This window comes from Lagopus leucura, unplaced genomic scaffold, assembly GCF_019238085.1.
Source record: "Lagopus leucura isolate 7727_CA_CO unplaced genomic scaffold, USGS_WTPT01 Super-Scaffold_100033, whole genome shotgun sequence".
Taxonomy (NCBI): Eukaryota; Metazoa; Chordata; class Aves; order Galliformes; family Phasianidae; genus Lagopus; species Lagopus leucura.
In genome coordinates this window covers 6564158-6590526 of record NW_024962282.1, presented here as the reverse complement: position 1 = coordinate 6590526, position 26369 = coordinate 6564158, and the positions used below count along the sequence as shown (strand labels likewise).

Below are 26369 nucleotides of genomic sequence, written 5' to 3'. Positions count from 1 at the left end.
AATATATATGCACTTAAAAAACATAAAAACACTTTCAAATTCAATGTATTTTACAGATACAAAAAATACTATCTGCCTACAGAATGAAGAGCTTATAAATGGTAGGCATGCCAACTCTATCAACTCATCAGGGTTACATCAATTTCAACATCTCAAGCTATGTAATACACAGACTATACATAAAATCAATCAGGACTTCACCAATGACATTAAAAGATGCCTCCTAAAATTTAAATAGTTCAGTCTTCTCACTAAGTTTGTCATTACCTCCTCAGACAATGTACATAAAGCAGGAGGGAGACTGCACTGTACCAACCAAGCCTGTACACAGAATGTCAGAACAAAGTTTTTGAAAAACTTGCGTCGATTGAACTGATGGTTTTGAGTCTGTAGCACCCAGAAGAGTTCATGATTAACCACAAGGATCTGTAGTCTTCAATATCAGAAGTCTTTCCAATTTTGGCCAGCTGTCTAATTATTACCAGTTATTTGATTCATCATAAGCAAGACCATTATTTCAGCATTTTGGGAGAGGTTCCAGGAAACTGATGAGAATTAAAACTGATGCAGTATGTTAGAATGTTGCACAGTAGTGAAATAATGATAGCAAAAGAAAATTCCAGGCACATTTAGAATTTAGATGAATTTAGAAATTCATCATCACCATTTTATGTAAGAGCTCTGTAAATCAATCTAGAACAAAATTAACAAGCTAAGTAATACAAATAGCCATTCTAGGGAAGACTATAGAGGGAAGCCAAGACGACTAGTGAGAGACCACGCATTCTTACAATACATAAGTCAAAGAATGTCCTCTTGACTTCTTCAGTCCTGCATGTAGACCTAAACAATCATCTGGGATCCTGGAGCAGATTTTGATGAATCAAGCTCACCATTCTTCGGAGATAGTGGTAACCAATAGGTACTTTGGAGAGAACAGCAGAAACTTCCTCATGTCTGGAAAAGATAAAGTGACACGCGTTTGAAAAGATGAAGAACATTTAATTTCCTGGCTCTAGCTTTGAAATATAAGTCATGTGGGGTGGTTCTTTCTGCTCAACTCACCCAATATTCCCAATTTTTTTTTCAACAGTGAAAGGCAGCGAAGAAGATGGGTAGTTGGATGATAAAGACAATGTTAACTCAAACTTTGCAAAAGCAGTGGAAGTGGAGAAGAGGAACTTCACACTGTCAGAAACAAAAACAAAAACATCATGGAATGTACGTCTTCTTCGAACTCTGTCCTAGAATGAAATCTAATTGCAGAACGTTTCAAAATTATAAAATACAGAATTATAGTGAAAAATAAGTTTTCTGGTTAACATAAACCATTTCTAGCTAAATAAAGTTTTATGAGCTTTTAAGCAGGACCATAATTCTAAAATTGTTTCATGAATTCAATCCTAATTAAATCAGGACAAATTTCCATCTAGAAAACTAGATTTCCGTGTAGTTCATCTGTCTAGGATAACATCCAAGAAGAACAGAGTCGAATCTTTTTGTATAAAAAGGTAAGACCATCACCAAGTACGTGATGCCCACGAAACATGCCTGGGGTAGCACAGAATATGGCAAGATTAAAGAAGACCTTTTGAAGACAGTTGTCCCACAATAAATCTTTCCGAGAACAAGCTGCCTGCACACGTGTTTTATTGACTTAACTAAATGTAGCTTCGATGGGACTTCTGGCATGTACTAGAAGAATGCTCTTGCAAAGGGTACTACAGAGTAATGTAAGTAAAAAGCATCAAGGCACACAGATAAAAGTTAACCAGGCATTTCCTAGGTAAGAATGCTCATAAGGAATAAAAACCGTTTCACCTCATCCTTTTATCTTGTTCCAGAGACGTGAAACAAAATTGGGAAGCAGTAGGAGAAAATAAAAGCTAAGGAAAATAAGTTTTAATTTAAATGCTTTCATCTTTCAAAGACTGGCTGGAGCAAATCAAAGTTTGAGCCTATTATAAAAGAAACAAAGCACTAAGCTACACAGGTAAATTCTTGGCTCTGTTTGCTTTGTATTGCTATGCTGTGAGAGAGTCAAGTCCAACAGGAAAGCAGTAAATAAGAGGAGATTAAATAAAAGTGAGAAAATTGACTGAATGCAAGGGGAGCTTCATTTCCAAGCACAGTCCAAGTGTAGTAAAAAATAGTCGACTTGTTAAAAAATAATTGCATAAAAGAACATTTTCATGAAAACCAACATAGCATCTTGTGCTTCTGCTTACGTAGAGATCCTTTGTAAAATTTGCATAAGCTACATCTAAAGTTACTCACTTTGTGTCGATGATATCTGTCTTGAGAAGATTGTATTTTCCACCCCATTTCTCCAGAAACTCAATCTCCTCTCCTAAGATCCTGCAACGACTTACCACCAAAGAGACATTGTGAAGCACCTACGGAAGAGATTAGAAAAGGATTTACAATGAAACGGAAACCACTGAGTGACACTTGAAGTTTATGCTAGAAAGCATTAAAAATACACAGCTTAACTACTATCTCACTCTGTACACAAAATAAAAATTTACAAGCATAAAAAAAAACATACATCCTTCCTTGCCATAAGTTTTTCCCTTTAGCTTTGTCACCAAGGTTGCTCAAATATAGATAACACCAGATTTGGCTTAGGAATTTAAAATACTAATTCTCTTGAAAGCAGAATGGCATGCAGCTCAATTCCCTGATTTCTACTAACGGGAATAAGGCTTTTAAGCCATCACTGAGATAGTCAGACATCAAGGCAGCAAATAAGGAAGAAACCACAGCTTTCAGGTCTCTTGACTTCTGGGGCAGGTACTTCTCCCTCTTACTTCAGAATATTTATGAAACAGATTTTGATTTGCATTAATCAAGTATTCATCAATACACTTGTATTCTCTGTATCAACCTGTGACAAAAAAGATTTCATATTTTTCTTTGGACACTTTACCTGGGGCAAGTATTGCAGCATGGGACACTTTTCCTGCCAGCATCCCTGACTTTCAATAAACTGGAATATGAGTCTTTGGACTAAACATGAGGAGAGTGGAGCTTTTTCCTCTGTAACAAAAAAGGAAATGGTGTTGCAAAAAATCTTTTCAAAGCCATGTAAGCAATGCACTAGCAGCTAAAGCAATGTGTAATGTGTAATGTCCTCCCAGTAAGAGTATAATATTAGTAGGCAGCTAATTTCAAGCTATGTGAAATATCTTACCATCCAAGAGAGATTCAAAGCTCAGGCTAACTATTTTTCTGGAAGGATTTTCACCAAAAACATCACCATCTGAGAAGGAAAGGAAAAAGCCTGAAGTAGTAACTATTTCTATACTTAGTTCTCTTAAGAAACAGATACTTGTTACACACATTCAGAAATTTTGTAGAGAGCACTGATAAAACTATTTAAATCCACTATTTATTATTTCTCTTAGCTTACATGCTAACTCTGTAGTTCATTTTTTATTTCAACATAATTTTTTCTAGTGTAAAATCTGTACATTTCTGTTAACTATTGTGCATAACTATTTAACCTATCAAATTCATGAAACAGAAATCTGCTAGTTTTGCAACTTACCTACTGGGGTTCCAAACACAACTGTGAGTTCAATGGAATCATGAAGAAAATTAAAGACTGCCTGTCGTTCACTCCATTCACTGATCTCCCACTCAGTGAAGCTAAAATGAATGAAACGAACACAGACAACTTAAGTTTCAACCAACCAATCCAAACAATTACCCGAAGGATAAAGATCAGAGAATTAAGAATGCTTGCATGTATACATTGTATGAGAGACCAAATAATTTTTCACTTGTTAATAAAGTGTAAGAATCTTTTGGAATCCAAAGCACAATAATATTCATTTCACATAAACATTACTTTTGGGATGGGAAGAGAGCTGGATATAGAAAAAGGAAATACAGAGTATCACTGTAAAGCCATTAACAGTTCACAGAAGTTTTGTTGCTTATCATAGGTTGCCAGGAGATGGGCATCCAAATACAAATCAAATAAAAAGGAAAAACAACAAACACTGATACATGTACATAGAAATGCGAGGCTCCAGAACTAGCTGATAAAAACAAAAACAGAACACCTGAAAGTCTTTTTTCCTTACTTGCATCTCTCCAGGAGTTCCTGGCAGCTCTTTTCATCTTCCTGTAGGTGCTTCATCTGAGCAAGCGTTTGCTCATTCTCAGTTTCCAGATCTGACAGTTCTCTACAAAGATAAACATCTGATGTAGTACACTGGTTAAAAATAATACAAATCTCTAGTTCCTGAATGTGAATATTTTTAAGTTCCTTAGATCCCCTTTGACATCTTACCTCTGAAGTTCTTCTTCTTGAGCTTTGAGGCTTCCCAATTCTAAGAGAAAAGGGAGGAAGAAAAAGTTGTGAGAGAAAAGAGCAGCAAAGACGGTCCTAATTACTGTGCAGGTGCAAAAGATTTCAACCTAATGGCTGTTTCTCCTACATGATAGCCAGCACACACTCTTCTAATCATGCTGATCTGAGTTCTAAGTCCCATTTTGCCAAGAGAAGTAAAAAAAAAAAAATCTGTTTCATACTTAAACATCTATGCTCTTCACTATATCCAGTGTGAAAAAGAAAGCCATAATGTTTGCATCAATGAATTTCATTCTCTTCAGAACCTAAAAGTTGGTACCATTACCTTCTTCTAGTTTTCTTGATTCTGAGTCCTCTTCTTCCATTTTATCATCACTGCAGTCTGTTTCACATTCTTCCCATTTGGCATCTGTGGGAAAGAAGTATCAGAAGGTCTACACAGAACTCCCATATTCAATATTTAGAATCCATTTGATCTGTCTCTGTGTTCTAGACACTTAGTATTTCAAAAATAGCTGATAAAGATGTGCAAGTAGCCAGGGAGAGAGGGGTATCTACCAAAAACCTGAAGAGGTAACAGAAAAGGAAAAGTAAAACTTTTACTGCACTGCTTCAAAGCTGTTACCATGCAATGTAATCTGTACTCAAGGCACTGAAAGACAATTTAGAAGGACGAAAATAAATGAAAATACAAATATGACAACCCCAAGTACTGACTGCAGCTTGTGTGAATGCAGCTGGACAAGTTTGCAGCCATTTTGAGGTGTGTACAGTATACAGTACAGCTGTACTGTCATCACTAGCAGATTTACTTACACAGTTGGTTACATGTTCATAGGCTACAATTATAATTCTATATTTCAGCTCATTTTGGTGTATTTTCTAGTCTTCATACGATGTGCAAGTAATTCTCACAAGGCAGTTTGCAGCACAAGTGAAGCCTAAGAGAGGGAATGTTGATCTGCCAGAGGGGAGAAAGGCACTGCAGAGCGACCTGGACAGACTGGATCGATGGGCCAAGGTTAACGGCATGAGTTTTAATAGGGCCAAGTGTTAGGTCCTGCATTTTGGTCACAACAATCCCAGGCAACCCTACAGGCTTGGGGAGGTGTGGCTGGAAAGCTGTCTGATGGAAAGGGACCTTGGTGTTCTGATGGACAGTCGGCTGAACATGAGCCAGCAGTGTGCCCAAGGTGGCCAAGAAGGCCGATGACATCCTGGCTTGTATCAGGAATGCTGTGGTGAGCAGGACTAGGGAAGTATTCAGCACTGGTGAGGCCTCACCTCGAGTGCTGTGTTCAGTTTTAGGCACTTCAGTACACAAAGGACATGGAGCTACTGGAGCAGGTCCAGAGAAGGTCAATGAGGCTTGTGAAGGGCTTGGAAAATCAGCCCTATGAGGAGAGGCTGAGGGAGCTGGGGCTGTTTAGTCTGGGGAGAGGCGGCTGAGGGGAGACCTTATTACTCTCTTCCAGTACCTGAAAGGTGCTTACAGTGAGAGCGGGGTAGGTCTCTTCTCATGGTGACAGGTAACAAGACGAGGGGAAATGGCTTCAAGTTGCACCAAGGTAAGTTTAGATTGGACATTAGGAAACACTCCTTTACAGAATGGGTGATTAAACATTGGAATAGGCTCCCCAGGGAGGTGGTTGAGTCACCATCCCTGGATGTGTTTAAGAGTCGTTTGGATATGGAGCTCGGAGATATGATTTAGCAGAGGGCTGTTAGAGTTAGGGTACTATGGTTAGGCTGCAGTTGGACTTGATGATCCTTGAGGTCCCTTCCCACCTGAGAATTCTATGATTCTATGATTCTAACAGATACTTGCAACTCAAGACATTTAAAATTCCAGGTGGCCAGTGAACAGTCTTGAAACAGCAATTTAGATAGCATCTTGACAGGAAAAAGAAAAGGGACCAGACAAGAAATCAATGAACCACTCACTTGTTTGGGAACACATACCTGCTTCCAGATCTGCAAGACAACTTTCTGCCTCCTTAAGCAATTCATCCATATTTGCTATTCTTGATTGGAGCTTTTCATATTGTTCCTAAGGTGAGAAAGTTGTGCTCCGTTGCAGTGTATTCTTACGCAGGTCAGCAACATTTTAAAAGAAACCAAATGCCTTCTGGGACCACCATTTAGATCTTTGCTTACTAATAGACTAATTAAAGAAGCTGATACAATCTGCCATTAGAATGAAGAGGCAGAATAACTGACAATAAGGCAGATGCCATGCTTAAGAAAGTACCAGAAACTTGACAGTGTATCTTCCTACCTTTTCTTTTTTAAATGAAGGTATGAGATACATAACTAAGTAAATTTCTAGATACCTATCACAATGCACTGCTTGTGCTTTTCCTTGTTATTTACTAATACAGACATTAGTACAGTATAAATAAGTGATTTCTGATGGCATTTCCTTTAATACTTCTGTTTTTCACTCCCATTACTTTAACTGCCAAAACACTTAGGCAGAAGATTCCTATAAGTTAGTGCAAGAAAATGTCACTGTCCTGAAATGTCTTACAATTGCGTATAGGTAAAAGAAAAACATGATGAGTAAGCAGACTTACATTAGTTAGAATCCCACATTTGATGTCCCACTTTATGTTAGTTTAAGCACAGATAAAATATGGTAGAATTTCCTCTTTCAAACTTGAACCTCTGAAGCCTCGAGGCAGATTACCTGTGCACTCTGCAGCAATTTGCTGTATAATGCCTCTTTCTCATTGTGAGCCAGGATTTTACTTTCCTTGATGAAATAGGATTTCATTTTGTTTAGTTCTGTTCCAAAGCTCTTTAGCTGCAAAGAACAGAGAATATGGAAGGGAAAGTGAATGAGAATGTGAAACAAAGAATTTTTCAGTCTAGTCTTTAGACTCTCTCCCTTCTCTTCTCCCACTCCCTGCAATATCCCATTTCTCTAGGAACAGTATTTCATATGTTTCAAATGAAATTCAGATTGTCCAGCCTTAAATTCAATTAATTCAAGTACAATCTACTAATAAAGCAATTTCCTTAGCAAAGATTCAACACAATCTTCCAAGAGGGAACAGCACAGAAAGCAGAAGCACTAGATTTTTAAGATTTACTTTCACAAAAAAATAATAAAAGGAGCAGGTTTATTAATTATGTCAGATGGCTCTCTTTTCAACTGTTCAAGACTTACTTAGAACACTTGTTCCTTTACTGTTAAAGAGGATAACTGAAATGATAGCAGAAGTCCAGGCAGTGCCTAAACCACAAGAAATGGTAACAAAGCCACCTGTTTGAATAGAACATAGCTACAGATTATGTAAGACAATATTTTCTCTGACAACTATTAAGCTAAAGATGCAAAATGTACAAATTGCTTTTTCGTACCACGTTTTCAATCCATCGCCACTAGGTGGTATCATTCTAAAGCCAGAATGTGGATCTTTGCTTTCAAAAACCTTTCAAATTTGTAATTCTTAGCTAAGGGTCCTAAGGCCTTTTATTATTCCTGAGTACATTCTTCCTGAGTCCAGTTAATATCCTAACCTCTGTAATACCCTGTAACACAAATATAATTATGAATTATGAAAAATACTGTCTTTCATTGTTTTATTTTTATTTTTTTTCATTGACTTTTTTTTTCATTGACTATTCATTATTTTATTTTTATTTTCATTGACTAGTCCTTTATTCTTGGCTTTAGAAGCATGGAAAACAATGTCTTGATCTTCTTCCTTAATTCTGTCTAAAATACTCTTATAATGCTTCTGTTTTTTAAATGCAAATGTCTTCAGGGTGTCTTTTGTGCCCCCTGTCATTAGCATTCTCCTTTAAATACCCTCCGGCTTCACAATCTTTTGCTTTGGCCTGTGACACCACTATTGCACTCTGAATTCTGTATGAGATTTTTTGAAATGACCTATTTTCTATTCATTATAGGTCTCGCACTGTCATACATACCTTTCCAAACTAAATAAACATTTAGGTTAATGAAATATTCTGCTCCTCCAATGAAACTCCAATGAGGCTCAACAGTAAGAGTAGTTCATTTTTTCCTTCCAAAATTGTGTTGCTTGCCTAGGCTCCTCTGAAGTTTCTCTACTCTGAACTAACCTGTATTATCAACTTCAGTTTTTCTGTTTTATAGTAACATATTCAGTCTAATCTATTTTATATTGACTCTGCAACTTAACTCCTCTGACATGTAAAAAATTATTCCACTTCTTACAGTAGTCTTTCATCCAGAAAAATTTTGCCTTGTATCTTCTACCTACCGTTACACATTTGAACACATAGTTCGAGCTTACTTCATTATGTAAAGAACGTTATCTCGTCATGCAATATTACCTCTTCATCAGAGCAGGTTCTCATTACTTCCCATAAACTCTTATTCACATTCACCAGTGGTTGATCCTGGACACTTACATACTGTTTTAATCTGAAATACAGGGGGAAAAATAATAATTGAAAGAAAGGCTTGTTGTAACTACACCAAGCAGACAAAGAAGCTGAAGGAATAGGAAATGTTGCTACTGGGGCTGGGAAAAACCTTACTACAGACTTGAATTTTAACATAAAACTTGTTATAACTGAAATTGTAGATGGCATAATGTATTAGACCAAAAAGTGACCTTCAGGTAAGGAAATAAACCATGGTGACTGCATAAAAAACACTGGAAAATTGGAACAACAGATTGTAATCAGTTATGATTCCGCTTCCTGTATTTGATCATTTTCTGTATCACTCAAAACCTTTAACTCTTCTGATAGGCAACTGAAACCCTTCATTAGTAACGGAGGAAAATCAAGCTATAACTATATCCATTATCACAGCTCCTCTCCAGGAGGCTTCGCTATAAACCTAAACCTGTAATAAAACTGGCTGCCAGCATTAAATAGGTTAACCACCCTTTTTCTGTTTTCCCCCGTAGGTAATGTATTGACTGTCCCAAGGCCATTCTGCATGCCAACAGAGCTGAAAAATAGAACTACTAATTTAGCCTATGGCTGAAAAAATACAGACATACTCATCTATCATCTGAGAAAGAACCTGGCAATCTTCTTCATAAATACGCATCTTGGGACGATAAACATATTGGCTGAGAATCAGGTCTTCTGGAGTAGGTGGAGCACTGGCAGCACACTGGGAAAAAAACAGAGAGGAAAATTGTGAGTAGAGAGGAAAAAGAAGCAGCACACTTTTTAGAGAAAATAGTTTCTTATCCATTCATGTGCTGAAGCCAACAAAAGGGCACAAATTTTCATTTTTGCACAACAGAAAATAAATTTAATGGAGGTAGCCTGACATACTTGATTTACTGGGGATTCTCCATCTAATTACCTATATGCAAAAGCACATAAATAACTGAGCTGAATTTCACCCCTTCAGAGAAAGCTTTTTTTTTTTTTTTTTTTTTTTTTTTTTTTTTTTTTTTTTTTTTGTAAATTAGTAGAATAGGGTTCCTTATTTCCAGGAAGTTATCTAAATTTCTAATGTGGCTATCCTGCTGACTTATTACCCTGACAACGTGACACCTTGTAACAGTCTGCTTGTACAAAGACAGCTGCCTAAATAACTAAATATGAAGTATTAAAAAAAATTTTACAAGAATTTTCACAAATGCACCGCTTACCATCTAAAGAGTATGTTAACAAACACATCTTTCTCAGTGATGCAGGCACTGCTAAAGCTTTTCCACTGCCTCAGTACACTGTTCGTTGTGCAAGTAGAAACTGCAGTAAGCCACAGGAAATGCAAATATTTGAGCTAATTCCCTATATTTTCTATTAAATAAATGCCATTGCCATGTTACAAACTTTCTCTGCTCATAAAACTTGTAAGGTTTAACATGTCAGTACAGAAAATTAAGCAGCTCATCCACACTGTTTTATTAGATGATCATTTTAAGGAATGGTACATATTTTTCCTCTAATTTAAAAGTAAACAAAATAAGAGAATGCCTTCCAGTCACTTTTGAAAGTGCAGAGCCAGAAGTCAAATCAGTGCAAATATTCAAACTCTGAGTACTTTCTGATTTGCAGTACACACATATTATAGTGTTCATGCAAAACTAAGAAGAGAATATAAGAAATCCACTTCAGTAACTTTCTTATCAATTTGCACATCAAAGCTGACTGCCCCTGTAAATTTCTCTATTGTGCTGCAGGAAGTGGCTATAGAAAGGGAAAGCAAGAACTAGACTATGTAAGAAAGAATCAGCCTGTAAGAAGGAATTGGAGCTGCTGAAAGAAACATTGGAAAGCAGATGCAATAAAATTAAGCAGTTATTTTAGCATTTCAGTTTGGACAGTTTTTCCCCCTTTCCTTCCCCCTCCTTCCCCTCCTCTCACAAGAGGTAAATGGTGGAGCTTATTTCCAGGCATAGAATAAAAATAGATTGAAGAAAGGGCCTTGCTGCAGTTGTAATTGACAGAAGCAACCCATTTGCTAAATGAACAAAGCCATTGTAGAGCTAAGAATAAATCAGGTTTCTCGGTGCCATAATTAAAGGTAGGAGGTTTTTTGCACATATCTCACAATGCTTTCAGACATCATTCTGATTTCAGTGGACGACTGATATAGTAAGAAGATAAAGTGAATAAGTTAGATAGAGCTTCTAATTCTTCCAAGCATGTCGCTCTTTAAACAAGCTCAGAAAACAAGGATTAGCTTATTTATCCAACCACAAACTAACACATTTCATTTTGTAAGAGACTGAAATCTATTCTATTTTTCAATACTGAGGAAAAAAAAAACATCAATTAGCAGTGAACTAGCAAAGAGAAAGTGGAAGCATGTGGTGCTTAATGCTGGTCAAGGTGGAACTGACTTCTGTCTGGAACTACTCAGAGGCCTTTAATATAGAGCACTTTGAAATGAAGACAAACATAATGTAAAGTCAGTTTCAAGTATATCAAAGGACAGATACTCACGCTGGCTGGAATATGACTCTGCCGGGGCTTCTGAATTGGAACATGAACTTGAAGAAGAGTAAAAAACTCCCCAACTGTGATGACACCACTCTGAAATTTCTGCAAAGTTAGGAAAATCATGCAGGTAAGAGCATTCTTCAAGAAAAAATGTTTACTGATATATATCCACACAAGTATTTTTCCTGTTACAAAAAAGTTGGCATCTCTCAGCTATATACGTACCTCCCACAAATTATCTTCACAAATGCTATCTGTGAGAAGCTGCGACTCCATTTGACTGCTTCGTCGAACTAGGCAAAATACAGAAATAAATAAATAACAACATGGTGGGGGTTAAAAATATTATTACAGAAATATGAACCCTAGTTAATTGGTTCTAAAAGAAAAGCGACTATTGTAGAGTTTAACCTTCATAAGTTTTCAATGCTGAATGAAATCAGTGGCAAATAGTATGAAACAGGTTGAAAGCCTAATGTGAAATAAAAATCAGTGGTAATGAAATGACAGGTCATTTTTCCATGGTAGGAAAGCCACATGTATCATAATAAAAGGTAATAAACCTGAAAAACAGCCCCCAACAAACATATGGAGAGCATCCTAGGGTTAGCACGGACTAAAGAGTATCTGAGCTGAGCAACTTTGAAGATGACCTCGGCTTTCAAATTCTGAGCCAAGACAACCTAGTTTATCACTCAAAGGAAAGAGTCCAGCTTCCACTGGATAAGACATCATCTTTCATGGTTGCATTGGGCAAAGTTGGAATTGGTTTTGTAAACAGAAGCAAAACATCACTTACCTGACTGGCAGATTTCTCCCTTGTTATTAGGTACCAGCTAATTAGTGAGAGCTAATAAACCAAGAAGCTGAATCTGCCAAAAGCCAGGTGGATGCCTCTGCAGCACTCTAAGGAATCTTATTCTATGAGTGCAGTTCTGAGACATGCAGGCTTTGCATGGAACCAGCTTAAAACAATCTTTGGGCTAGAATAGTAGGAGTTGGGGATTTCCTCTGTACTATGAAAAATAAACTGTTTACAACCTGGCCACAAAAACAAAAAACTTGAACTCTGCAACTTTTCTCATTTTCTCAGTTTGCTTGGCCTTTTAGCCACAGTGAAAAAACACGTTGACAAGCTGGACAGGAAACTGCAAAGCAGGCATTCAACACCTTTTCCAAGTGAGGTATGTATTAAGGGTAGGGCTAGTCTTTAATTAAGCCAAAAATATACAAAAAATTGAGATAATTACCACAAAGGAAGCCTTACTTGTTAATTCTGTGTCAGCCTTAACAGAATCTACAGAGCTGCTGCTGTTGGCATGAGTACAGTCAGAGTTTTTAGCTGATAGATTTGGAGAAACTTCACTTTCAACAACTTCCATGTGGCTTTCAGGTACAGGGCCATAAGTAACCTAGTATTAGCATGTTTAAAAAAAAAAAAAAAAGGAAATCAGAAAAGTTCTATGAAATAATGCAAGAATAATTCAATTAGTGGTTTTTGTAGCCATTTCTTGACATCCAGAATTGAATTATTTTTGATATCTGCCCATTTCACACTTAATCAGCAGGAAAAACCAGCATATGACTACTCAAGCTATTTCTTACCACGGCATATAGGAAATGATGTTCCAAAATCCTTCATTTGTTTTTCAATCAAAGCAGTAGCCAGCACAGCCCACTCTTGCAGTTTTCAGAGCTAAAATGTTTCTAATGATGATGCACAAACTAATTCTTAAGCTCAGATAGGCATTCCATATTTGTTCAGATCTTCTCGATCCCATAGCAACTCATGCTGTAGTTTAGTACAGATGACTAAGAATACTTATTTGAGAAAGGCTTGATAGAATTCTATGGAGTGATTAAAAATTGACATTGCCCTTAATGCTTGTCATGGATCAGGAAAACTGCACACATTGATCTCATCATTCCAGTTTCACAAAACAATGAGAAATACTGGGGAAGGCATTGCAAAATTAGAGTAAACTGGTGATAAAGAGCAACAAAAAACCCTACCAACAGATCTATACACACCTGAGCATACAAATAAAAGTGCTGTTACTGTTAAGCACATCCCAGTAATGAATGATCAGACTTACCTGTAAGTCTTGGGAAGTCCCATCAACCACGATTTCATCCATCTTGAGCTTCTTTAGACTTTGAAGATCCTCCTCAACATATTTCAAAGCTCTTTTTGCGTTGTTGCAACTTTTTGTCTCTTCAACTTGAATCTTTTCATTGTGGGAGATTTCTCTTTGGTTTCCGTTATTGCAAGCTTCTTCCACAAATTCAGAGCTTACAGAATCATTTGAATCCATTTCTTCTGGGCAGACAGGAAGAAATTCTTCTGCTATAAACTGAGAAGGGCTGAAGTTCTGCCTACTAGAGTTATCATAACCTGGAGCTTTAATGGTGTTCAGATTTACTTCTGGAACTGGTGATTCTACTTTGCCTGAAGATTTCACATTTATGTCTTGCACACTAGAAACAGAAGGATTTTTTCTGTTCGGTAGTTTAGGCTGAAAGATACCTAGAGAGACACTTCTTTTATACTTGTCCGTAAGTGCCACACCTACATCTGCATCTATGGGAGCAGTTCCAGATTCAAGACATGCATTTTCTTGCTCTTTGGCATAACATAATCTTTGTTCATTTATGCTATTTTTTCCTAACCTCAAGGTATCCTCTGGCTGAGTTGGTAACTTCAGCAAGTGGTCAGAAAGAACAGTTTCAGAAACAACTACAGATTTCCTTCTAATATTTTCCAGTTTTGAACAAATATTTAAAATATCTGATAATTTAGGCACAAGATCTATTGGGTCTCTCAGACTATCACTAGCTGAAAGATGCTTAGTTTGTTTAGAGTTTATTTGGAATTCTGTTGCCTCTCCTTCAGCTGACAGCACATTTTCCTCCGATTCTTTGATAGAAACTGGAACAATGCCTGCTCCATCCACAGCTAAATCTGTAGCTAGATCTTCATGTCTAGATGAATCATCTTTCAATACTTGATTTCTCTGAGTACTAAGTGCACCTGGAGGACCCTCCAAAGAATCTGAGTGCTGAGCAGGAAGAAAAACATGGGATACTACAACTTCGCTTTCTTCACTGCAGTCCAAGGGGTCATTACCTCGCAGCTTTAAAGACACTCTCCTTGATTTCATTGCTCCTGGATGTAAAATATCCTGCTCATTGTTTATAGGAATTGAATTTTCTGTGGAAAGGTCAAGATCCTGTAGAGCCTGGACATCCAAAGCATCTTTTGGAATCGAGACAGAATAAGTGGAATCTGGTATTGTGCCAGATCTGGTATTGTGGACTTTGATAGGTCCTTTCTCAGTAGGTGACGCTGAGGGGGATGAAGCAGAAGGAATTGAGGGCTTAGTATTAGATATTTTATGATCCCCGCCATTCAGGTCTTTTATTTGCAGAGAATCCATTTCATCTCTGCAAGAGGATGATGACGCACTATGCAAGTCTGGTTGTTGAGTGCTTTTATGTGACGCTTCTTGATTCTCAGATCCTTCAGTATTGTTATTAACAGCAATAGTATTTGATGAAGTTATTTCCATATCATCTTGGCTGTGGCAAAAAACAATGGTCTTATCAGCAGGAACTGCAGAAATGGCTGGAATGGACCTTCCATTCCATACACCGATCTTACCACTTAATACATCATGAGTTTTAGTAATGTCCATATTCTCAGCCAAAGGAAAAATGACTGTTTTGCTACCTGAAAGAGCCTCCTGTACAACCTGTGTGGGCAGATTTAATCTATTCTCACATAAATCCCTTTCAAATCTCCCATCCACAGGGTGATACTCAGTTATCTCCATGTCAGCCGAGTCACTTGTAAACATAACTGAGGAAGTGAAAGGAACAGATTGATTGGGTTGACTAATTTGCAGATTTTCTTTTAAAGATACATTATGGGCTTTAGTGATTTCCATATCATCCATAGCAAACGTAGTAGCTTCTCTGTTTGAAGGAACTTCCTGTCCAACAATTTTATCCGAGATCAACGCATCATCACATGGAACTTTTACAGTAATTTTATTAGCAGAGCAAGACTTAATGTCTGTTTCAGCCTGGTTACTTGTGAATGTAACAGTTGTAACAGGACGAACTGAAGATGGAGAAGGAAGCCCTACCTCATTTCGTGAGACAATTTCATGGCTTATTGCTGCTGTAAGTCCCTCTGTGATGTTCATGTCATTATTCTCACTCAGTGAAAATAAAACAGTCTTTTCCCCTATTGTTCCCTTCAAGCTTTTCCTTCTAGTTCCATTAGTTCTGCTAAGTATCCCTTGAAATGCAGCCTTTTCCATAGAGTTATCAGCTGCAACAGAATCAAGCCTACTTATTTCCATGTCATTGTTTTTTGTAAAAACAGAAGTTTTATCTTCAGAAATGAAGGGTATGTCATTGTTCAAAGTTTCAGGCTGCAAAATTGTTTTGTCTGCTGAAGCTGTATGATTTCCAGTGATGTCCATATTAGCATCTTCTGAAAAGATGGTAGTTTTCTCATCTACAGAAAGCAAATGCTTTATACCAGTCACAGTTAACATTTTCTTATCAGATACCAAGGTGTACATATTACACTCAGGCTGCTCCTGATTGTTTGTCATCATTACCTCTTTTTTTAAGGATATTTTACTTTTATCTTCAATATGTCCTTGTGCTGCCTTTCTTCCTGGGAAAAGAGTACAGATGTTTTGATCAGGAGCCACTACTGCACAGTTTTCAGTCAAGTCCATGTTTTCACCAGAGGGAAATACAACTGACTTTTCCAAAAAGGAAGGCAACTGGGAACTTCCCCTAAGTTCTTTAGAATTGCTGGCTAGTGACCTCTCTTCAACACCCCTCAAACGTAGGTCATCACCTGACTGAGGATGATTAAAACCCCTTTCTGAAGAAACTGTTTTACTGATCAAAAAATTTCTCTCAAAATCTTCTGCAGTTGATGATACATTGTTTACTACCATCATAGGATGCGTTTTCTCATGCCTGTCAGTGTCTTGGCAATCTGAGATTATTCCCAATATTTTTCCAGGTTGTGCGTCTCTTTTATTTCCAGAGGGAGCAAGCTCATTACTGGAAACAAAGAAACCACTTGGAGCTAAATGAGCAACAGTTTCTTTCTTTGAGCTCACTTTGACATCTTCATGTTCTATTGCAGCAGCTTGACTCGTATGATCTATGCCAGAACTATCAGAAAACTGGAAGGTCTGGTTTTGCAGCTGCTTGGCTTTTACATTATTTTGAACGTGAGAATTATCATTTTCTTGTTCTATATTAATAGGAGTAACAGCCAAAGAATGAGCTTTGGTTATATCCATGTTTTCATCATCTGAAAACACATCTCTTTTGTCATTTGCGCAGGAAACTGAAGAATTCATAAGTTTATTTCCCAAAGGCTGAGATACAGAAACTTTTTCATTTTGCAAATACATGAATGCGTATTTGTCAGTGACAGTATTTTCAGAGACTTTCCTCTTTTGCTCCTGGAATGAACACATGCTATTTGCACAGGAAGTCAGACTACTAGCCTGAAAGCCTGTTTTTCCAAGCATCCTATTGACTGTTACCACCTCAACACCTTTAGCACTCATTTCTATAGCCTGGCTTCTTCTAATACTCACATCAATACCAATTGCCTCAAGATTTTCCTTGTCCCTATCCAAAGGACATGCAGCATCACTAAAATTATTGTTCTGGTTCTTACTTGGAATTATTTTACAATTCATTTGTTTTGCTTCTGTGGTTATCCCAATTCTTTGATCACCACTGACAACTGCATGACATTTAGTTATTTCCATTTTTTCCTGCTCCCTTAAATTGGAAGATACAGACCTAATATCAAGAAAAAGCGGTTTGCTAGTGATAGAGCTGGACATTCCAGGGGATTCACTTTCAATATCCCTTCTATCACCCTTGCCAACACAATTTTTAGTCAAGTCCACATCTGTTCTTGAAAATATTGCAGTTTTCTCACCTTGTGAAACAAGTAGGGAGTTTGTTAGTCTGTCCTGAAGCCTACCCTTAGAGGAACCAGTAGACACTGAATTTGAACATGAATTGAAACCAGCGTTCAATGAAGCAGTACTGTGATCTTGGATTACTCTTTCATTTTGTCCATCCGAGCCTGAAGATAGTTCACGTGCACTATTCTTATGTGAAAGAGAAGTTCTATCATCTAAAGACAGACTTCTTGTATAGTCACTATTTATTGGATGTCTTCTTTCTACTAGCAACAAATTTCTGCTAACTGGTTTTTCAAAAGCCTTATAACATGAACTGTTCGTTCCTTTGGTACTTGCATTATAGACTACATCTCTGTAATTCCCAGTAATTTTCATGTCATCACATTGAGAAAAAACAACAGTTCTATCATCTCGGAAGACAGTCTCAGAAAAAACTGATCCTGGGATGGAAGACAGTGTTCTGGTCTCCTCTTTCTTGTGAGATGTTCTCTTTAGGACAGAGTAGTTATCTAGCTCCAAGGACGAGAAATCCTTTTTGAAGTTTAAATTTTGATTACTTACAACGGCAAAGGGAAAATGCATTTTTGCAGTGTGATTAGTTGTCATATCCATTTCATCATCTGCAAATGCCTGAGTAACATCTGCAGATGGTAACTGCTCTGTCGGAATCTCACAAAGACCAGAATGCATATTTTGAATATCAGATGCCTGGCATTTTGTCATTTCCATTCCATCATCTTGCTCTCCAAATATTTTTGTTACATTGCAGGTGGCTAGCTGTTCATGGGAACATACATACGATGATTGTGCCATGTTTTCTGAAACTTGTGAAGGGACAAAAAAAATATTCTCTTTTTCAGGTCCTTCAATAGGATTAAGTGCTTTTTCATTTGAGTTCATAAAAAAATCATTAGAATTTATTTTCTTTCTTGTAGCAGCATCTTCCTTCTGTTCAAAAGATGGGCAAAAACGGTCTCCAGCAAAGGAAAAATGAAAATCTTTGCTTTTTTCTGCCTTTCTGTTGATAGAGTTTAACTCGGCCAGAAATGATACAATATCTATTTTTTCAGTTTTGGCAGTTTCACTGTTATTCAGGTTACGTGCAATCACTGCAGTGTGACTAGTTGTCATATCCATTTCATTTTCGTCTGAGAAGATGAGTGTTGTATCAGGCCTATCTGTTCTCGGAATAGCATTGTCCACATCATGGCACTGAAAAAAGACAACAAATGACAGCTACTGGTTGCTACTGGCGCTTGCAACAAATGACATAACAGCTTACTCTATTTAAAACAAAAATAAACTAATACAGTTGTGAGACTACGGTTCTATCTCTACAGTTTTTTGTTTTGCTTTGTTTTGTCATTTGTTGTTTTTTGAATAAAAAAAGATTTTAGTCCTTCTCAGCAAGTAATAACACATGTAAGAAAAGGAGGACAACTTCACTACAAATTATTAGAGCCCATATTTTATATATTTTTACATATTTTAAATGGCATTTCTTGAAACAATGCATCTCAGCTTTCTGTTGGACAAAATTTCCTATTTAGACACATGAAATTCTTCTGAGCATGGAACTGAGCCTTTTCAATCAATATTTTCTATCACTCTACGATGTGGTTTCTGTCCTTTTCCTCCTGGTCAACTGCAAATAAAACCCCTGTCCAGTTTATCATGCACATTTCCCAGAGCAGCAGCACCAAGTTGGAATTTTTTTTTATAAGACTTCCACCCTGACTATGATTTTAGTCTCCTTAATAGAAAAGATTTACAATTTTAAAGCTGTGGACAAAAACTGGCCAGTAGAAAGGTTATACTGTGTTTCATCAAACATAATGGATATATATATTAAGAACAACTTCATATTTATTTAAAATTACATATGGTATTTTATAAGTGCAAGAAATAAAATATACTAGAAAAAGCACAACCATATGCATTACCTAACTACGACCCTTATAGGCTCATGGTACACATCTTTTAATCAAAACTAGACTTTAATCACTTTTTTTTTTTATATAAGCATTCTTTCACAAGAGAGAAGACATTTACTTAAATTTAAATTAAGCATGAAAGTCAGAAGCCATTGCACTAAGGAAAACTGTTCAATAGTGCCATGACACCAACAATAACGTATAACACAACTCAGGATCTTTGTGCCTCTGAATGTCTTCACTAGACATTTTCTGTTATCACTTCAGTCAGATGAAGAATTTCAGATGCCTTTTTGTGTCACTCACTGCAATTTTTCTAAAGTTTTTTAACAGTGGGAAAAAGACAGTGTGTTTGTGTATACTACTCAAGGAAGGAAAAAAAACTTTAAGCAGAGAGAAATATATGAAAAATATTTATAATCAGACCTATCTGAAACATAAGCTCCTTTACATATTCTTAGATAAGGTGTGAAAAGAATGTAAGAATTAGCTCAGGTATTGAAATATACCTAGTGATTTTAGAAACAGAAGTTATCAATAGTGTAGTATAATGCCCATCAGATTGGGAAAATACTTCAAAATACAGATTATGCTTCAGATGAATTTTATGTGAATTCAAGGATTTATTTTTTAGACAGCTGTAGTACATCTTTCATCTCAACTACACAAATTATTGTAACATACTTTGGACACTATATTTGTGTGTATTTTCAGCACTGAAGAAATAAAATTCACATACCTCAGTCTGCTGCACTGATGACTGGATAGGGGCATGAAGCAAAGTGTTCATCCCTGTTAAAAGAAAAGCAAATACTGTGTTTGCTAATCTATTTATTATTTTAATCAACTGAATTGAAGATCTGTGTACTCATCATACAAGTGTCGCTTTGCGAGTGCTATTAAAGCCAAATACAACCTGAGAAATATTTTCAGTACTGCTCTGAACATGTAGTATGTCTATTCTTACTTCCAAAATATTACGCTTGTAAACAGCCTTATGGAGCAAAGCCCTATAAAGCAATAGTGATCTTCAACAGGGAGACTGTTCTAGGTATATTAAAATTATTCTACTAACAATTAATCAATAGTCTGGAATAAAAGTAGCTATTTTCCTATTAAATTTATTTTTAAACTCACCAGTAATCTCACATGGAACAGCTTCAGGTTCTTCATTTCTACAAAAGGTGATTTAGGTAAAAGTACGTTAAAAAAAAATAGTAAAACGGGTGGTTTCAACAATAAACTTAAAAAGCAGAGAATTATGTTGCATAGCTCATACATGACTGGGCAGCAGATATCAGACATAACAAATATGCTTTCAATGTATCCTGAGTTAAAACACTACTCCTCCATGAGATTCTTATTTCCAAGCACGCCACAAGCCACCATACAGTTGGCATTCTAATTTCTCAGTGACAAGTAAAAAGGAAAAAAAAAAGAATAAAAGAGACAAGATTAATACTTCATATTTAACTCAGACCTTCCACTTTCAGTCATCCCTTTCTCTTTGAAAAAGGGAAGTTGTGCCCCTAAAACCTGAAATCATTTCTCCGTAAAACCAAAAGCCAGGCACAACAACAAACTTGTTGGCTTTTTGTCTAACACTTAATACCTTCTGCTCTTCAGTGTTTTCTTGACTGTTATGTCAAGATCAAGAAACCTGAGCTAGAATATTGATTTTTATTTACACACATGTTCACATATGTAACTATACTGCTTTGAAAACTTCAAAAGCATTTGTTAACTACAAGTAAGCTGTTTCCTTGCTGTAGGTTTTAAATAAGAAATTTTCCTTCATGCACAGTCTAAATGTGTTATTAAGTCAATATAACTTTCAAAATCTCATAATTTTATTTTATCTAGATAATAACTTTGATATCAGACAACACTATCCACCTTTGAGTGAAGAATTACAGTAATAAATATCCAAAAAGATGTCTATGAATTGTGGACTCTGATAGGTCTCTCCTGAGAGATATTCCCAAGCAATTGGCCTGGAACAGAAGCAGTTTCAAGACACAATTCAAATTCTCAGAAATCTCTACATGAATGGCCAAAACGGCCATATCCTTCTTATACAACTTCTTTAACCAGACAAAAGCACTGAGCAATTTTATATCTAAATAAGCACACTGCATTTGTCTGTTTCTTTGAGGACTGATTTCTGATGGTTTCATGCCACGTGAAGAGATGTATTCGCAGGACAGAGGATTTGTGGAACATTTTTCCACATACTTACTGATTAAGCAGGACATGATTTTCCGTATCTTCTGCTAAAAATATGAAAATTAAACATATTAAAGTGAGAAATGGGATCAAAACATTGAGAGACAAAAGTAAACTTAATAGAATAGAATGTTCTGAAGCTCTCACCCTTGACGTTCCTTTTTATCGTGTCAAAAACCCAGGCAAGCAAAGTACTTGAAAATGCATTAGCTTTTCAGATTTTTACTAGGTAATCTTTGACATTCTTCATGTGACATTCTTCACAGCCTTCTTTTAATCTAAATCACTGAAGCAGATTTTATTCTAGCTGCCTGTTGTCTAAAAATAGAGTAATTCCTTCTCTGAGCTAACAGGTCCAACAATGCTAGTAACCAATGGGTTGTTATCCTGTCCATTATAAACAGCAGACCATATTGTTCCCTATCTGTGACTGACAAGCCTGAATACCTAAATTCTGGGCTGTAATCTTGTTGCTAAGTCTGGGAAATTCATCCGAAATGAAAGGAGTTTTACCTTCATTTTCTCTTTCTGCTGCATTATTCTTAAGATCTCGATGGAAGACCCTGCAGCTAAGAACAAAAAAGAGTTTTTGAAAACAAGACCATCAGTTTTGATGCACAGGAAAAAAAGTTTTTTAGTTTTTGTTGTTTGTTTGTTCTTTTCTTTAAATCAGCTCTAATTTTAATCTTTTCCCACATGGTACCTTCTGAAATCTAGACATTAGCTGATTGAATCCAGCCACACTTTCCATAAGGTTAATGAAAAGTAGAATTTCCTGAATATATGAAAGTCAACCAACCATTTTTTTCTAGCTAGGAAGAAAAAATGAATAATTGCTCTCTTAAGGCTCAGTATCAACTCAGTAAAAAAACAGTCACTAATTTTCTATACTGAATGCGCACAAAGGTATGCAAACAGCAGTTTTAGGTGATGGCAGATTACTGTCTTTAGTCTTATTCTTAAATGAAAGATGCAGATCTGCATCCTTCAGATCAAACTTACTTTATGGTGTCGGCAAAGCTGACACGTCGGGAACTTTTCCTACGTTTTTCTATGTTGAGATCCTGTCAATAAAGAACATGACAGTTTGATTATAGAGAACAATTCTTATACCATAAGTCAGAATAATACAGATTCTCAACAACAATCTGAAATTAAAAAAAAAATCAAGTAACCTAACACAAGCATGTCCAACTCATGACCTGCATGTGGCCCATCATCTGCCCCAACGCTATAAAGGAAACAGCTCTTCAGCACAAGCGGCCCCCTGGTACACACCCATCGCCCAGTAACAAACCAATCCTCTGTGTGCTATTAACACTGCGCTGATTGAAACCAGGGAAGGGGAAGAGCATTGCTGTGCAACACTGACTCAAGAGACAGCAAATAATTGTGTGCATTTTGATACAGTGGCTAAACGCAATGCTCTGAACAGCACAGAATATGCAGCCTTGCTTTCTGTTTTGATAAAGAAATTTGAGAATATGTTTTAAGATGGCCAAAAAAAAAAAAAAAATTATGTGAGCAACTACTTTTTCAGTTGATATAAACATTACCTGCAAATTTTCAAAAGGAATGTCTAGTGTTGTAATCAGACATTCTACTCAAAAATCTGATCATATTTCTTTATCAGACTTTCATGGCATCTGTCAACATCCATTGATGCTTACTGAATGTTCATGGGATATCCAACAGTGGTTGTGACCACAGAGAGGCTTCGGCTGGTGTGTTTTAGCAGTGGCAACAGAGTGGGTCACTTGTGCTGATGCCGGTGTTTTGTTTGATTTTTACAAACACAACATGCAGTTCTCATTCATTGCTGGCAAAAATGCACAGCTAATGGTGGTGGCTATGATGAAAAACAGTGTTTTTGTAGCTGAGAATTTGCTCCACCAAATAGTGTTATTGTGCTCTTTGTTCCTACTGTAGTTTCCATGGAAATAAATGGGAGGCATTACTTTCAGAGCAACTTACATACATGTAGCCCAAGACAATTCTTCACTCATTGCAGTTAATGCAAGCCAAAGGGTTGGACACTTAAGGCCTAACAAATACAATGGTTATTTGCCAACATCCTTAAACAACTTACAGTTCTCCAGTTTCCCTCCTCTTTACACAGAGACACCCACCTCACAAGAGGCGTGCTAACTGCTTGGTTAGACAGAAGCAGCAGAATACCAGCTTACAAGCTTTTTGCTTGGATTAATATGTGATGAACTATGGAAAAAATGCCACATTGTTTAGTATGAGAGTTGCAGGATTTATTTTGTTTTCTGTCCCAAGAATTGAAAAACTACAGCACTGCAGCAGTGGTCTCAAGAGATCTCACCTCACTGATTTTACCAGTTATTGTTCTAACAGATCAAACTTCAAGTCAAGAAGACTATAGCAGAAGCGAGTTCTACCTAATAATTTCTGGTTATTTCACCCCACTTGACAGAATAAATATTCTGATGTAAAATAAAAAAAAAAATTGAATGGATTTATTGTAATACTTATTACTCCTAACATCACCCTCCACAGCAGTTATTGCAGGACTTTTTACATCTATGTCATTCTAGTGAAAGTTTGATCAAGAATAAATTGAGGAGCAAACTGAAGATCTTAACGTCAGCAAAAGAGGACTGAATAGATGTACCTGAGTGAGTTCATTCCCATTTCCTAGATCATCAAGAGGATTTCGTGGAGCCTTTAGTATCTAAAAGAAAGTATAGTAGTTGAGAAAATTAGCCCTCACTACTACAAAAGGATGAAGCAACAAGTAAATGAGAGGTTTAATCACAGCTGGTGTACAAGCAGTTCAAGGCATCACTTACACACAATCAAACTACCTTGAATTACCCTACAGAACCTACAATTCACTCGATTGGGCATTTGGACCAGACTCTGACCCTGCTTCTCACCACAGCACTACATACAGGAATTCAGTTGGAGGTATACATCTTTATGAGACTGCAGGAGCAGTCTTAAGCTATGAACACCCCGCTAAGCACTTTGTATAAGATGAAGAGATTGCCTGGTGAATGAATTAACAGGGCAGAGGTCTCAGGCAACACAAGATAATAATGGAAAAACAAGAGAGATAAAGGCACGATGTTGGATCTTGTGTTGTGAAATAAGTGCAGCAGGACTGAAAAAAGCAGGTAGAAGCATAGTTTAATACCTTTTATAGAAGAAAATGTACATAGGTAGGTCTTACTGAAATATGCAGCCAATTTATTCTCTGTCTTAACATTCCACAGTTAATGCTTCACATCTTTGGGAATTAATTTGGAAATAAAACAATCCTAAGTAAATAAACTTCAAATAAGCATATAAATCTCCAATTGTAATTAAGATTTAGAAAGGAAATTCAGACATAAAAAGATGTATAAAATAAATTGAAAGACTTAGAAAAACAACTGATATATAGTTGACCAAAGAATTTGCAAAAATTCTGAATTCATAACCATGGACATAGCTCACACAGTTTTCATTTCTGAACAACATATTTAAGTATTTATTTTGAGAAGAGAGTGGGTGAACTGTCTTCTGAATATTAAATGCATTCACTTCCACTCAGAAAATTACCTGATAAATCCATGGTTTCACTTGCAAATCTTTTTGTGGAAATTTCATGACCTTCTGTCATGTTGCTCATGTCAACAGTAATGTATTCAGCAATGAACTGCTTCTTCAGGAGGCTATGTGAACTGATTACTTGGATGTAGAATATTTCTATGAACACCAGCATAACTTTCAATCACAAATCTAATAGGGTCTTCGTTAGATTTTGTTTTTTTTTCCTTCAGGCTGTGATGAGAAAACCAATTTCTCTTTACAGCTTCCCTTTCTTCATTCACTCTCTCACTCACTCACTTTAGGAACACCCTAAGTTACTCACAGAGGACAGTCGTTTTCCTCTGATATGCTCTGTGTTATCGCTGGAGGGAGACAGAGAGAAACAGATATTAATGCACAAACTAGACCAAGATGTATTTCTTGAACAGAGCTGCCAAAATTCTAGGTTAATAATTCAAATTCTCCTTTATTTTTACAATTGCAATATTACATAAAGAAGCTTGCTTGGAACAGATCATTTCAGCACTAAGTTCCAGAAATAAGCCTTGTAAAATTCAGCATATTCTGCTCCAGTTCCCGTGGACAGTCTCCAGACAATCCACTACTATAAAATTTCCTCAAGCTTTCCTACACAGATCAAATAAACTTGCAGTTCTTCATGATGGACAGCTTTTCATTCATTAAATGCTGAAGTACACTTCAAGAAACATTTTTCATCAAAAAGATTATAGTTAAATGACAATAAGATCCTTATGAAGTTTCAACTTACTTCTCCACGTTAGAGTCCACATAAATTTTGTCCATTTCTGCAAGAAGTGTTTCTCCTATAAAATACAGTACTGAAATCCAAAAATATTAATGAATGACAGTAAGAACGTTACATACAACCCAGATACTAGCCTCAGTAAGTTGGTATAATTTCTCTCTTTAGTGACAGGAATTCACTGATGTTTAATAGGCCTCTCAAGTCTATGTTTATTGTATATTATAAGTCTATTGTATAAGCCTATTGTATATCATATTATAAATCAACTGTGCCAACAGTATGAGTGCTATTGTCCAGGCATCCTTCTGTTTAAAATTAAAATTATGGTAATTGGTGGTAAATACGACCAAGGCTTCTACAATACAAAGTTTGCTCTGATACATACTGCAGTGCTTCCAAGATCCTATCCAACCTGGTTTTGAACACCTGCAGGGACAAAGTATCCACAACCTCTCTGAGCAGCCTGTTCCAGCACCTCTTCACTCTCTATGTAAAGAATTTCCCCCTGACATCCAATCTAAACCTTCCCTCCTTGAGCTTAAAACCATTCCCCCTTGTCCTATCACTTTCTGCCCTTGTAAAAAGCTGATTCCCCTCCTATTTATAATCCCCTTTTAAATACCGGAAAGCTGTAATGAGGTGTCCTTGCTGCCTTCTCCAGGCTGAACAAG

At 36.6% G+C, this 26369-nt stretch overlaps 1 protein-coding gene across 1 annotated transcript in view; it reads right to left on the bottom strand.

Annotated features, from left to right (window-relative positions):
- The window catches only part of KNL1 (kinetochore scaffold 1), a 28239-nt gene continuing 1870 nt past the window's right edge, over positions 1–26369 (bottom strand). The window contains 25 exon segments of the mRNA XM_042882085.1: positions 1–957; positions 1066–1188; positions 2278–2396; positions 2930–3039; positions 3194–3262; positions 3551–3651; positions 4092–4193; positions 4301–4340; positions 4647–4730; positions 6284–6371; positions 7011–7127; positions 8648–8738; positions 9328–9443; positions 11234–11332; positions 11456–11523; positions 12498–12642; positions 13327–18423; positions 19885–19937; positions 20283–20320; positions 21385–21418; positions 21885–21940; positions 22374–22435; positions 24010–24069; positions 25255–25294; positions 25702–25771. Coding sequence (XP_042738019.1) covers positions 852–957; positions 1066–1188; positions 2278–2396; positions 2930–3039; positions 3194–3262; positions 3551–3651; positions 4092–4193; positions 4301–4340; positions 4647–4730; positions 6284–6371; positions 7011–7127; positions 8648–8738; positions 9328–9443; positions 11234–11332; positions 11456–11523; positions 12498–12642; positions 13327–18423; positions 19885–19937; positions 20283–20320; positions 21385–21418; positions 21885–21940; positions 22374–22435; positions 24010–24069; positions 25255–25294; positions 25702–25771 — 7088 coding nt within the window. The 3' untranslated portion in view covers positions 1–851.